Source organism: Heloderma suspectum, chromosome 5 (assembly GCF_057233095.1).
Source record: "Heloderma suspectum isolate Gila_16-S chromosome 5, 16-S_ref, whole genome shotgun sequence".
NCBI classification, from domain to species: Eukaryota; Metazoa; Chordata; class Lepidosauria; order Squamata; family Helodermatidae; genus Heloderma; species Heloderma suspectum.
Window position 1 is genome coordinate 202,191,830 of NC_139462.1, and position 15,079 is coordinate 202,206,908.

Below are 15,079 nucleotides of genomic sequence, written 5' to 3' on the forward strand. Positions count from 1 at the left end.
TAATGCTTCCCAAATTTAAAAGATTATACAGAAACTCATGGCCTTTTTTCAGGCTACAAATACGAGCAATTTTAAAAAGTGCTACAAATTTCACAATCTTCCTTTGGTTCACCATCTACCTTTGCTCAAAAACATTTACAGTGCAATCTTATCAATGCCTACTGGGAAGTAAATCCCATGAGGTTCAATGGGATTTACGCCCAGGTAAGTATGTATAGGATTGCAGCTTTAGTCACCAAAAAACCTAACTCCAAAGTTCATCTTCTGCTGAAATTCCTACTGATGTGTTAGAACTACTGCGTCTTCAATTGCATGACTTAGTGGAAGTATTCCTTTTGAAGCTGAGATTGATAATGCTAGGAAATGAAACCATCTAGATGTTTTAAAATAATTTATTCATATATTTGGTTAACACATATTAATTCTTTCTAAGCAATCTACTAAAATTATGTAGTAAGGAAACAACAACAAAACCATACATCCAAATTATGTAGCATTTATATATTCAGGGGGTGAGAAGAAGTCTAATCCTTCTGGACTACTTCTATCCTAAATGAGATGTCCAGAGCGGTATCCAGGGTAGCCTGTTGCAGCAAAAACAACTAAGGATGCAATCCTATACAGAGGTATCTGGGAGTAAGCCTTATTGAACTCAGTGGGGCTTAAGAGTGAGTAGACTCACTTACTTCTGAGTAAACTCACATAGGATTGCAGTGTAAAAGGATATTGAGGTAGTTTTACAGACTTAGGGTTGGATCCAGACTTAGTTATACTTAACCCACTGAAATAAATCGAATTTAAGTTACTGTTGAGTGCCTTACATCCCATTGATTTCAGTGGCTATATTCCAAGTATGACTGTGGATCCAACCTTAGCATATTTATAGTGGCATAAGCTTTTGTGGACTGGAGCCCACTTCATCAGATGCACTACAGGCATCTGATGACACGGGTGCTAGTCCACAAAACTTTAGCCATGGAAAAATATTTGTCTTTAAGGTGCCATAAGACTTTCTTTTTAAGCTGGGTGGAAGGAGCAACCAGGTTAAGTTCCCATTTCTTCTGTACAACAACATATAAATCCGACATACCTTCTAATATTTCACAGGTAAAAATAGGGTCACCCTTGTATACTTACAGCATCTCTAGTCTCGCTCCCAAAACTACTGCCTGAATGGCAGTATACTGCCTGAATACAACACACCTGCTTCCGCTATTCTTCACCTGTTGTACACCATATTAATTTATTCTGCAAATGCCTGTCCAGCATTGGATTCTGGTGTATTAGTAAACTGCTAAGTGTAAAAGGGGGAGGAAAGCAGTACCAAAACCCAAAAGAAGGCCTCAGAATGGTAGTAAAAATACATCTTTATCATATCACTGCCTTGTTGTGGCGAAGAGGCTTGCGTAACTCAGTGAAGCCATAAGCTATGCCGTGCAGGACCACCCAAGACGGACAGGTCATGGCGGAGAGTTCTGACAAAATGTGGTCCACTGGAGAAGGAAATGGCAACCCACTCCAGTATTCTTGCCAAGAAAACCCCATGGAACGTATCACAAGGCTAAAAGAGATGACGCCGGAAGATGAGCCCCTCAGGTCGGAAGGTGTCCAATATACTACTGGGGAGGAGCAGAGGGTATTTCCAAGTAGTGCCAGAAAGAGAGAAGTGGCTGGGCCAAAGCCGAAAGGACACTCAGCTGTCGATGTGCCTGGTGGTGAAAAGAAAATCCGATGCTGTAAAGAACAATATTGTTTAGGAACCTGGAATGTCAGATCAATGAATCAAGGTAAGCTGGAGGTGGTCAAGCATGAGATGGCAAGATTGAACATCGACATCTTGGGAATCAGCGAACTAAAATGGACAAGCATGGGCGAATTTAATTCAGGTGACCATTATATCTACTACTGTGGGCAAGAATCCCTTAGAAGAAATGGAGTAGCACTCATAGTCAACAAAAGGGTGGGAAAAGCAGTACTGGGGTACAATCTCAATAATGATAGAATGATCTCAGTACGAATCCAAGGCAAACCATTCAACATCACAGTAATTCAAGTCTATGCCCCAACCACTGAGGCCGAAGAAGCTGAAGTTGATCGGTTCTATGAAGACCTACAACACCTTCTAGAACTCACACCAAAAAAAGATGTCCTCTTCATCATAGGGGATTGGAATGCTAAAGTAGGAAGTCAAGAAATCACCGGGATAACAGGCAAGCATGGCCTTGGTGTACAAAATGAAGCAGGACAAAGGCTAATAAAGTTTTGCTAAGAGAACACGCTGATCATAGCAAACACTCTTTTCCAACAGCACAAGAGGTGACTCTATACATGGACATCACCAGATGGTCAATATCGAAATCAGAATGATTATGTACTTTGCAGCCAAAGATGGAGAAGCTCTATACAGCCAGTAAAAACAAGACCTGGAGCTGACTGTGGCTCAGATCATGAGCTACTTCTTGCAAAATTTTGGCTTAAATTGAGGAACGTAGGGAAAACCACTAAACCATTCAGGTATGACCTAAATCATATCCCTGATGAATATACAGTGGAGGTGAGGAATAGAGTTAAGGGATTAGACCTGATAGACAGAGTGCCTGAGGAACTATGGACGGAGGTCTGTAACATTGTTCAGGAGGCAGCAACTAAATCCATCCAAAAGAAAAAGAAATGCAAGAAAGCAAAGTGGCTGTCTGATGAGGCTTTACAAGTAGCTGAGGAAAGAAGGAACGCAAAAAGCAAGGGAGAAAGGGGAAGATATATCCAACTGAATGCAGAGTTCCAGAGAATAGCAAGGAGAGACAAGGAGGCCTTCTTTAATGAACAATGCAAAGAAATAAAGGAAAACAATAGAATGGGAAAGACTAGAGATCTTTTCTGGAAAATCGGAGATCTCAAGGGAACGTTTGTGCAAACGGGCATGATAAAGGACAAAAAAGGCAGGGACCTAACAGAAGCAGATGAGATTAAGAAGAGGTGGAAAGAATACACAGAAGAACTATACAGGAAAGATTTTAATGTCCCTGATAGCCACGATAGTGCGGTCACTGAACTTGAGCCGGACATCCTAGACAGTAAAGTCAAGTGGGCCTTAGGAAGCATTACTAACAACAAAGCTAGCGGAGATGACAGGATTCCAGCTGAGCTATTTAAGATCCTAAAATATGATGCTGTTAAAGTGCTGCACTCAATATGCCAAAAGATTTGGAACACTCAACAGTGGCCACAAGACTGGAAAAGGTCAGTTGACATTCCAATTCCAAAGAAGTGCAATGCCAAAGAGTGTTCAAACTACCGCTCAATTGCGCTCATTTCACATGCCAGCAAGGTGATGCTCAAAATCCTACAAGCTCGGCTTCAGCAGTGTGTGAACCGAGAACTACCAGAAGTACAAGCTGGGTTTCAAAGAGGCAGAGGAACTAGAGATCAAATCGCCAACGTTCGCTGCATCATGGAGAAAGCAAGAGAATTCCAGAAAAACGTCCATTTCTGCTTCATTGACTATGCTAAAGCCTTTGATTGTGCGGATCACAACAAACTGTGGCAAATTCTTAAAGAGATGGGAGTACCAGACCACCTTACCTATCTCCTGAGAAACCTGTACAAGGGTCAAGAAGCAACAGTAAGAACTTGACATGGAACAACCGATTGGTTCAAAATTGGGAAAGGAGTACGACAAGGCTGCATATTGTCGCCCTGCTTATTTAACTTAAATGCAGAGTACATCATGAGAAACACCGGGTTGGATAAATCACAGGTCGGAATTAAGATTGCCGGGAGAATTATCAACAACCTCAGATACGCAGACGATACCACCCTAATGGCAGAAAGCAAAGAGGATCTAAAGAGCCTCTTGTTGACGGTGAAAGTGGAGAGTGCAAAAGCTGGTTTGAAACTCAACATTAAAAAAATTAAGATCATGGCATCTCGCCCCATCACTTCCTGGCATATAGAAGGGGAAGAAATGGAACCAGTGACAGATTTTATTTTCTTGGGCTCCAAGATCACCGCAGACGGTGACTGTAGCCATGAAATTAAAAGACGCTTGCTCCTTGGGAGGAAAGCTATGGCCAACCTAGACAGCATAGTAAAAAGCAGAGACATCACCTTGCCGACAAAGGTCCGTCTAATCAAAGCTATGGTTTTCCCAGTAGTAATGTATGGCTGTGAGAGCTGGATTATAAGGGAGGCTGAGCGCTGAAGAATTGATGTGTTTGAACTGTGGTGCTGGAGAAGACTCTTACGAGTCCCCTAGACTGCAAGGAGGTCAAATCAGTCCATCCTAAAGGAAATCAACCCTGACTGCTCATTGGAAGGACAGATACTGAAGCTGAAGCTCAAATATTTTGGCCACCTAATGCGAAGAGAAAAGTCACTGGAAAAGACCCTGATGCTGGGAAAAATTGAAGGCAAAAGGAGAAGGGGACAGCAGAGGATGAGATAGCTAGATAGCATCACCGATGCAATGAATATGAACTTGAGCACACTCTGGGAGAGAGCGGAGGACAGGAATGCCTGGCGTGCTATAGTGAATGGGGTCACAAAGAGTCGGACATGACTTAACGACTGAACAACAACATATAAAATAGTGAAAAGCCCAACATTTTTTGCCTCTGTTGTCTTGGTAGATGTGCCCCTATACTTCTTAGAGGTGCCTATATATCCCTGAAGCAAGTTGTCTTCAAGCAAAATGCATTGCACTTTTCAGTATAAGGACTATGGGTTGGATCCAGGATTTGCCTTCTACAAAAGGAAGGGCTCTGGTTTCGGAACATCCATCTGCCCAATTTTGGAGGATCCCCACTTCCCCACCCCAGATCACCCCACTCAGTAGGGTTTCCTGACTCTGTGTATCATTTTTAAGGGTCTGTTTGTACTTATTTATAGAACAGCTGAAACTCATACATATTCAGCAACATTTATTCTATGGATCAGCAGTCAAGAAGGGTGATGAGATGGAAGGGAAATGGCATACTAGGGATAAGTACCAGAAAATAAGGACAAGTGGAGCATATGCAAAGACAGAGATTCACATATCCTCTGATTATTTGTGTTGTCTGGCCAGTGTTTGTCTTTTCCTTTTTTTCTGGACAGAATATAAGATATATATGGGAGTATAAAGCAAATGAATATGCCATTATGGCAAAACCTACTAACTATATAAGTGTTAGAGAAGGCAGACAGAAACATAGTACATTTGTTCAGAACTGGGAAACTTTTCTTAATTTTTGGCATTTTAGTCCACATTCTTCAAAAGGTATGTTTATTTGAAATGTTGCAAATTGCGTATTTATATTTTATTGTATTTATATTCACGGATATATGAGAATTTAACTGGAATTATCTAGATTTGTAAAGAAAGGGGCTGGCAAATAATTTTTTATTACTTAAAAGAAAATCAACTGAAATGCAAATGAAAAGTAAGAAATACAACGTATTTATTATTAACCAGTTATATAACACTTCTGAGAGGAGTGAATTACAGCCAGATCATTCAGCCTCACAATAACCTTGTGAGATAATCATTTACAAAAACAAAAAGCCAGCTCTCCACTTCTGTCATGCTCTTTTTCCATCTCTGTCCTGCTACAGCTGGCATGTGATGGAAATGGAGGACAGGAGTACATGCAAGTAATGTGGCTACGTGATGCCCACAGTCTCCCAACATTCCCCTCGTTCCCACGCTTTCTCAGCACCTCCCTCTCCTTGGCCATTGGGGTCAGAGCACTGCAAAGCCAGGGTGTCTGAGAAGAAGGTAACAGCCAGACTGACTTCAATGGCACCCAAAGCTGTTAGGCTCTCCCTCCGCAGCAACTCCCTCTGCCCAGCTGTGCCATGCTTGGAGCATTCTGAGTCTGTGAAACCAGGGAGAGGGAGCCAGCAGTGTTGACCCTGCTGTGTACCGTACGCTGCCATCTCCTCGCCAATGCAAAGTTGTTAAGATGGCAAAGCATGTTTAGAGAGATAGTGTTGGTTCCTTTAGGGCAGGATGGGCAGAAGGTAGATCTGGATCTACTGGGAGATCTCTGGGTGATTTGCAGTAGATCAACAAGGGCTTCTACTTCTGACACCCAATTTTTTAACAATAGCAGCAAAAAATGACCACCCCCATCCCACACTAATGCTGCCACTGAAATAAAGAAAGCTTTGGGGTAACTAGGAGTGGATTTTTGTGTGGAAGGTTTGGAAAATCTATTCAGTTTTGGTATTCAAAACAACTTTCTGGCCTCAGAATTCTTTAATTCTAAGTATTTGTAGTTTGTGCCAAGCTCTGCTTAGTGGATCTTGAGGTTCTAGTAAAAAACAAAGTAGATCCTGCAAGTCTGAAGTCTGCCCACCCCTGCTATAGGGCAGCATCATCTTGAACATCCAGGCTCACATCTTTTAAGTGGTAGGAGACTGAACTTTTTTTTTATTTAATGAAAGCAAAGTCAGAGTATGGTTGCAATCATTAAAGAATTACCCCTCTTATGTTTTTAATTCTAAATCCAGTTACTTGCTAGACATTATGTTTGATTGTCCAGGCAGTAAGCATATCACAGTGCAATCTTATGTGTGCCTACTCAGAAGTAGATTCCATTGAGTTCAGTGAGGCTTATTCCCAGGTAAGTGGGTATAGGATTGCAGCCTAAGACTCTAAGGACTGGGGACCTTCAGAAATTGAGGGTGGGATCCTGTGCATACTTTTTTGGGAATCCCATTGATCTCTGTGGGACCTACTTCTGAATAAAAATGCCTAGGATTTATCTGTGAAAGATGGGAGAGGAAAAGAGAGGATGCATTTCAGATTATATAGATCAATCTGTACTCTAGGATAATACTGGGATTTCAGATTTGTGAGATGATACGGGACAAGCTATTGTAGTTTTTATGCCCTTCAGTCTCTTTCCTGATTTTACAACTCATTTGATTTGTCTTTCAATTAAAATGTATTCATGTCAGTATCTGATTTTATTTCAGCAACTAAGGGATAGTTCAGATTCTCAGATCCGAGGTCGGAGACAGCGCACCAACCTCGGAGCTGGGAATTGGAGCTCCAATCCCTTCCCCTTCCTCCTCCCAGCCAGCACTGAATGAACTGCTCTGGCTGCCTCTCCAAAGTTGGGAACGCAACCTTGGAGAGAGGGAGAAGGGTGTGTTTTGGTAGGTGGAGATGGGAGGAGACTGGAGAGGCCAGGATATGAGTTAATCTAAGGCCTCTCCAGCCTCCTTCGCTCCCCCTCCAAGACGCTTTTGCTAGATGGGCAAAAAAGCCCATCTACTGAAAATGCAGGGCGGGAGGATGGGGCGGCGAAGATCACTTCTGCTGCTCCTCCTCCTGCCCTGCATAGGATGACTGTAAGCCTCCATGTTCAGAGACTTATGATGATCACAATAGGATTGTGTCCTAAGAGTGCTTCCAAATGAGGCTTTTAATGTGCCATCAGCCTGCTTCATCCATGGAATTTTATAGGGGGTCCAGAAAACGTTGTCATCCACTTGTAATCCTCCCATGTTTTCCCACCACTTTTTCTGTCTTTTTTCTCACTGCACAAAATCTGTTAAGGAAGAAAAGATTGAATAGCTGCATAATGCCTTCTGTTAGCACTAGGACCCTGTGAACTGGAAGTACCTTAATAGGATTAAAATGTTTTGTGTCAACAATTGATCTTTCTGTTAATAATTGGTTCACTGGTTTATGTCACAACAGAATGAGATTGTACTACATATAGCACCAGTTTTTGGCCAGGAGACTTAAATAGATGTCTATTAATATACTAGTGTGTTAAAATCTGTAACCTGAGTCATGATCAACACAGAAACAGTTAAGCCAACTATGAATCATTAATAAGGACAACGTAAGTATTCACGTCATCTTCATTCCAGTGTTATCACTGAAACAGTTGATTCTTCAACAAGGACAGATAGGAGATAAAACTTTGATTTGGTGGCCAAACTGGCAAGTGTCCTTCGTAGGTTTATTACTGTCTTCAAGTACTATAATGTTGGGTACTGTCTTATGTTTTTAGCATCATTGGCTATTCATGAATGTATGGATGGGCTGGATTAGGTATCTGTGTGCTTTTTCTATCTATTTATTTAACTGGCAGCGCTGGGAGAGACCTCTGCCAACTTGGGATGGGGAAGTTCAGGGTAGACATCCACAGGCTTGCCTGTAAATATATAGATGTCTACTCAGAAATAAATCTAGTGGAACTTACTCCCAGGTAGGGGTGCATAGGATTGCAACCTTAGGCCCAAAATACAGACAGGGCCAGAAATAATGGAGGAAGGATAACTGTTTTGGCTGTTGGCCTCTGTACACCACCACATTGAAGTTGAAACACACCCAGATGGGAGCGAAGTCAGGACTTTCAGCTGTAATTCAAGGGGTTTGATAAAAGTGGTGCACTAACCATTCAGGAAGTACAGCCAGTGGCATACACACACACCCATCGTTGATGGCTCGTAAGTAATGGAACAAACCAACATCATTTCAAACTTAAGGATTGCCTTTAATACCTGGATGAAAATCCTTTGCAATGACTGCCTGAAGTCTGGAACCCATGGACATGACCAAATGCTGAGTTCCCTCCCTCGAGATGCTTTGCCAGGCCTTTACTGCAGCTGCCTTCAGCTGCTGCTTGTTTGTGGGACTTTCCACCTTCAGTCTTGTCTTCAGTAAGGGAAAAGTATGCTCTATTGGGTTGAGATCAGGTGACTGAGTTGGCCATCGAAGAGCATCCCACTTCTTTGCCTTGAGAAACTCTTGGGTAGCTTTTGCTGTATGTTTTGGGTCATTATCCATCTGCAATATGAAGTGGCGTCCTATCAGTTTGGCAGCATTCGGCTGAATGTGAGCAGAAAGTATAGCCCTATACACTTCAGAATTCATCCTGCTGCTTTGATCAGCAGTCAGGTCATCAATAAACACCAGTGACCCGGTTCCATTGGCTGCCATACATGCCCATGCCATAACACTGCCTCCACCATGTTTGATACATGATGTGGTATGCTTTGGATCATGAGCTGTTCCTCTCCTTCTCCATACTTTTCTCTTCCCATCATTCTGGTACAAGGTAATCTTGGCCTCATCAGTCCAGAGAATCTTATTCCAGAACTGGGCAGGCTTTTTAGGTGATTGCTGGCAAAGGCTAATCTGGCCTTTCTGTTCTTGAGCATTACCAGTGGTTTGCACCTTGCTGTGAAGCCTCTGTATTTACATTCATAAAGCCGTCTCTTGACTGTAGATGTTGACAATGACATGCCTACCTCCACAAGAGCGTTCTTGACCTGGCTACATGTTGTGAAAGGGTTCCTCTTCACCATGAGCAGAATTCTGTGGTCATCCACTTTAGTTGTCTTCTGTGGTCTTCCAAGCCTTTTGCTGTTGCTGAGCTTGCCAGTTAATTCCTTCTTTTCAGGATGTTCCAAAGTGTTGTATTGACCACTCCCACTGTTTTTGCTATCTCTCTGATGGGTTTGTTTCCTCAGCCTAATGATGGCCTCCTTCACGCGCATGGACACCTCTTTGGACCTCAAGTTGGGGGTTCCAGTGAACAGCTACCAAATGCAAATGTAACACTCAAAACCACCTCCAGGCCTTTTATCTGCTTGATTGGTCATGGGGTACCCAGGAAACAGGCCACATCTGGCCATGCAGCTGCTTGTCAGCCATTCGTTCCATTACTTATGAGCCACCAACGATGGGTGTATGTGTATGCCACTGACTGTCCTTCCTGAATGGTTAGTGCCCCACTTTTGTCAAACCCCTTGAATTACAGCTGAAAGTCCTGACTTCACTCCCACCTGGGTGTGTTTCCTTTCAACTTCAATGTGGTAGTGAACAGAGGCCAACTGCCAAAACAGTTATCCTCGCTCCAATATTTCTGGCCCTGGCTGTAGATGTGAAATACAAGTTGTGTCTATATTTCCAGTGTGCCTGTGTATGGGTGCTCCTATCTTTTATCCTGTGGAGAAGGAGGATGTTCTAGGGTGGGAATGTGATTTGCCCGGAAAAAAGGCCTGACCGAGAAGGGTTAAGCCAGTCCCCGCTTTCTCCGCCCAAACTCAGAGACTCCAGAGTAGTCTTTTAATTTTAAAAACGAGGAAAGAAGGCAGGGGAAAGGCACATCTGTGTATCACAGCTAGCTTGGTTCTAGTTTCAACAAAGACTGAGCCCTATGTTACATTGTTACATAATTTCATCATGTTGGTAAAGTCAGACATGGGTTTAATACAAGGAATATGCAAAGCAGCTTGAGGAGGAGGATGCCTCAGGATTGCTTTGTTCTCATTTTTCCTACATGGGTATTGGGGGAAAGCCTATGTATACCATTGCATGTGGAGGTTGTGCATATGTACATTTTATTATGTGTACATAGTAAGTACACTGAGAAACTGCAGCCAATCAGCATTTCCAAAGTGCATATACATAAAGACGAAACAGGCACACACATAACAATGTGTATTAAATAAATATCTAGCTCTGCTTCTGTATCCCCTCCCTTTTTATTTTGCTTATCATCCAACCTGAAAAAGCGTCTCGGAGGACTCGAAAGCTTGCTCACTAGTACTTTGTGACATTTCTGTCAGTCCTAATAAAAAGGCATTTACTGTGGTTTGGGGGGGGTACTCCCCCCCTTAATGGACCAATAAGGCAGGTGCATCGGGGGATCAGAGCAGTAGAAGCAAACTCCATTTTATTCCTGTAGTCATAATGGTGCTATGATTTAGGTGACCTTAAAATGCAAAATTGCTACGTTGTTGTTTTAAATCGGGGTGGGCAAACAGTTTTCTTGTTCTAACATATCAGGAATGTAGAAACAATTGCAAAGCATAGAATGGCGCTGGATGGGAGGGGAGAAGACGAATGTTAGGGCACAATCCTACGCTCGTTCGGACAGATACAAGATTGCGCCCTCCGCCGTGAAATATACACATGGCTATAACGCGCCTCGCCGCCCCTTCCCCCTTTAAGATAAGTGGGTCCCGGGTCTAAAATTACCTAGCTGCCCCACTGAATACGGCCACCTTAACGCTTTTGTTGTTGGCGGCGTCCTCCTGAGCAGCCGGGGGACTAACGGACGGGCAGGCACAGAGCGTGGAAGGGGCGAGCCTGCGCTGGAAGCCTTTGTGAGTCGTCCCCTGTGGCGGGCGGGAAGCGGCTCCGGTGCGCTCAGCCGGAGCCAAGCCGCGCCTCCCCTCCCGCCTTGACGACGTGTGTCTTCCAGCGTGCTGAAGGGAGGGAAGTAAACAAGGCCCGGCCTCCCCCCTCCCCCGGTACCTTCCAGGAAGGTCTGGGCCGAGGCCTAGGCCAGGGAGGAGGGAACCGCCCAGAGCTGTGGCGCAGCAGGAATTCACGCTTCGGCGCGGCCTGAAGGAAAGGGAGGCGGAGAGAGCGAAGGCCCGTGCGGAGGAGGGGCTGCCTCGGCTTAGTCCTGGCCGCCGCGAGGAGCAGGGGGGCGGCGGCGGCGGCGGCGGCGGCAGGACAACGACGAGGAGGCCGAGAGGGTGATGCTCGTGTTTATTTTTACTCGGGCGCCTCATCCTTTCTGGCTGCCTACTGTGAGGAGGGGCGGCGGCAGCCCCCGTGGTCGCTCCCTGGCCCGGCCCCTGCGGCCTTCCCCGGGCTGCTGCTACCGCCACGGCAGCCTATAAAGGGCCGAGGATGCAGCTCTACAGCACCATCGTCACTCATTACCCGGCGGCGGCGGCGGCGGCAGCAGCAGCGGGGACCAGCGGAGCAGCGAGCGGCCCAGGCGTCGTCTTCAAAGTTTCCCCTTCCCCGGAGCCCGCGGGACAAAGCCCGGCAGGAGTCGAGAACGACACGGGAGGAGGAGGCAGCGGCGGAGGGACCTCGAGCGCAGTAGGAGCGGGAGCAACCACGGCCATGCCCGCCTTCTCTTGCCTGGAGCTGCTGCCCCCGGCCGGGCCGGTCCAGAGGAAGCAGCCGCACCAGCAGCAGTCGTCGCCATGCTACGGCTCCGGCGCGCAGATGATCCGCCGCAGGCCGCTGGAAAGGGTCGTGCCCATCCGGCTGGTGCCGCGCCCGGAGACAGTCGCCGTGGCCGGGGAGCTAGGCCCCTCTCCGGCGCCGCACACCCACCCGTGGCTGCTGCTGGAGAACGGCGGGGGAGACGCCGCCGCCCAACCTGGCTTGCAGCAGGAGCCCAGCAACCGCGGCCTCCGCTTCAGCGAGCACTGCCAGGCCTTGCAAGCGGCGGCGGCCGCAGCCAGCAGCTACCCAGGCGTTGCCCTTGAGCCTCAGCCCGCCGCTGGCGGCTTGAACTATTCCGGTTGCCGCAGGGAGGCTGAGTTGGAGGCGGCCGAGGAAGAGAGCCCCTGCCAGGCCCGACCGACGGAGCGCAGCGAGAAGCTGGCGTTGTACCTGGCCGAGGTGGAGAAGCAGGACAAGTATCTGCGGCACAAGGGCCGCTTCCGCTTCCATATCATACCCGACGGCAACTGCTTGTACCGGGCCGTCTGCAAGGCCGTCAACGGAGACCAGCGGCTGCACGGGGAGCTCCGCGAGCAGACGGTGCACTACATCGCCGACCACCTGGACCACTTCAGCCCCATCATCGAGGGCGACGTCGGCGAATTCCTCATCAACGCCGCCCAGGATGGCGCCTGGGCGGGCTACCCGGAGCTGCTGGCCATGGGACAAATGCTGAACATCAACATTCACCTCACCACCGGGGGCAGGCCCGAGAGCCCCACCGTCGCCACCATGGCCCACTACCTGGGCCCCGAGGACCCGAGCCGGCGCAGCATCTGGCTGAGCTGGCTTAGCAATGGGCATTATGATGCCGTGCTGGATCGCCAGTGCCCCAATCCGGAGTATGAGGAGTGGTGCAGGCAGACTCAGGTGCAGCGCAGGAGGGACGAGGAGCTGGCCAAATCCATGGCTGTATCGTTGTCGAAGATGTACATTGAGCAGAATGCTTGCTCCTGAGATGGGCGCTGCCTCTGCTGCCCACTTTCATGGTGCCTTAATTGTTCTCCATTTCTCCATCCAGTAGTTGCGCCCTTGGCTGAGCAAGAACTCAAGGGGAACAAAACTAGACTGAGATTTGTAATGAGCGCTTGTATATACCATGAGATCCTGGTTATTTACTATTTTCTTTTGTATATGTTCGTTCTATTTCCAATACACTCTTTTCTATAAGGTTTTTTTTGTGCACAATTTAAAAAAAAAAGTATCTTAGTCTCTTATTGGCAAAATAAGTTAGTAAGAGATTTACCGGGTTTTTGTGCTAATACAGCTTGTGACCTAACAGTTATTATACGTTGGCATTTGAAACATAAACACCAACATTCTATCAGTTGAAAAAGTGTGCTAGCCCACTGATTTTCTTCTTCTTTCTTAGATGAAAGCAAGTATCAGCTGCTTTTAAAAAATAATTTTAAAGTATACAGTTAACTTTGAACTGGCAACTTTTAAGATGAATTGACCATTCTACCAAGCAGGATTTCTTCAGACAGGTGGCGCACCGCTTTTTCAAGAACGGTACAGAGAGTAATTGTGACTCTTCTGCATTCAGTTTTTGTGTAGAGCAAGCTGGCTTTTCATTTTATTACCTGGTTGGTGCCATCTCTTTCTTTTTGGTATTCATCTACAAAAAAACAAATCTGGTTTAGAATGCTAAAGACATGAAATTGCTCCTTAAGAATAGCCTTGATTTGTGGTCTTGTTCTTTTTATGGATACACATGCTGCCTGCCTGCCTTCTGACAGTGCACCAGCAGGTTTATTTTATCACATTTTATTCTTTAAATGTTTTCTAACAGCTAATAATGGGCTTACTCTGGTATTATGTAAAAATGTATTTATACTAAGTTTGTATGGTTTGCTGGGTCAAACTTTCAAGGTTTTCAAGGTAAAAGCTACTCTCTTTAATTTCCAATTAAATTGAAATGGCTAGATATATTTATTAAGTAATGGAGTTTGTACTTTTTATTTTGTGACTTTTGAATTTATACTGTATTTGTATAATAGGAATATTCTTAGCTATTCTGGAATAAATGTATAGTTTTGCTTGGAATTACATTTGTACTTGTTATGTAACAGAGTAACATTTGCTAACCATGGGGGGGGGGGTGTCCAAAAATGTGACCTTTTAAAATTGGGGTTGTTGATTGCCCTCGCCTCTGAGTGAAGCTTGATCCCTCCCCTTGTCACTAGGGTTGCTTCTGGGGAAGGTTAGGCAGAAAGATCATGGCCATCTGGTGATGACAGTGCTAGGAGAAGGGGCAGATGACTGGGAAGGGGTGATGGATGCTCACGTTAGGCTTCTCTTCATGGGGCAGCCTGGTCCTGCTCTCTAGCTTCCTTGATACAAAGGGGGCCGAGGTGAAAGACCAAAATTTGTGGTTAATTTGTAAGGTGAAGTGTCAAGGCTCAAGCCTGCTTGGAAGACACTATATCTAAGTAAGACTTGGGTGCTGGCAGTAGTTCTTGTTACCCCTCACTGAGCTCATTCAGAAGCACTCCTCTACAGATTTTAGGACTAAGGCTAGCATTGAACAAGAATCCCGGGCTGATCTTTTATGAACCCTTGCTTAAATATTGCTCTAGTCTGAAGAATGTGCCATTGAGAGAAGATTCCTCTCAGGCTCCCATTTCTCTCTGCCTCTGAGCTGGTTGTACATTTTCGTGCTCTTATACTATCTATAATGGTAAATGCCAGTTCAAGCTTTGTCTATACCATTGTCCCTTGCTATAGTTCATTTTTGTCTTCCTTTGTTCATGTGTTGCTTTCCTTAGAGTTGCAGTACATATAAACAATGATCATGTTCATCTGGAACTGAGGCCCATTTTAGAGTATTAAAGTTTAATCCTTGATCATATATAATCAGTTGGTAAGCAACACTTACAACTGGACACAGTAGATGTGGTATTAATACCCAGTACTACTAATATTGAGGAGATAAAAGAATTACCTATATTAAAATAAGGCTCCATCTAGTCTAACATTCTGTGGCCGGCCCAGATGACCCTGGGATATCGGAAATGTTCAAGATAGCCATCCCCTGTTTGCCCCTGGTACCTAGGAATTGCGGGTTTATTGCTGCCATGATGGAGGTTGCATTTAAAA

At 45.4% G+C, this 15,079-nt stretch overlaps 2 protein-coding genes across 8 annotated transcripts in view; one reads left to right on the top strand and one right to left on the bottom strand.

Annotated features, from left to right (window-relative positions):
* The window catches only part of C5H10orf67 (chromosome 5 C10orf67 homolog), an 84,681-nt gene extending 73,152 nt beyond the window's left edge, over positions 1 to 11,529 (bottom strand). For 5 of the 7 annotated variants that reach the window (XR_014792422.1, XR_014792421.1, XR_014792420.1 and 2 more), the window contains exon 1: positions 10,988 to 11,529. Coding sequence is in view for 1 of the 7 variants with exons in the window: in XM_084859054.1 (XP_084715180.1) it covers positions 10,988 to 11,529 (542 nt within the window). In the remaining 6 variants the exon portion in view is untranslated. The remainder of the gene's footprint in view (positions 1 to 10,987) is intronic. The other 2 variants (XR_014792424.1, XR_014792425.1) reach the window with 2 other exon arrangements.
* A 121-nt stretch (positions 11,530 to 11,650) lies between these two features.
* On the top strand, positions 11,651 to 14,026 carry OTUD1 (OTU deubiquitinase 1). Its single transcript, XM_084859055.1, has one exon. It carries the CDS (start codon positions 11,651 to 11,653, stop codon positions 12,935 to 12,937), a length of 1,287 nt encoding a protein of 428 aa, XP_084715181.1. The 3' UTR covers positions 12,938 to 14,026.
* The last annotated feature ends 1,053 nt before the right edge of the window (positions 14,027 to 15,079 follow it).

Excerpts from the sequence above, each read along its gene's own strand:
- OTUD1 (XM_084859055.1), top strand. The coding sequence starts at position 11,651 with ATGCAGCTCTACAGCACCATCGTCACTCATTACCCGGCGGCGGCGGCG.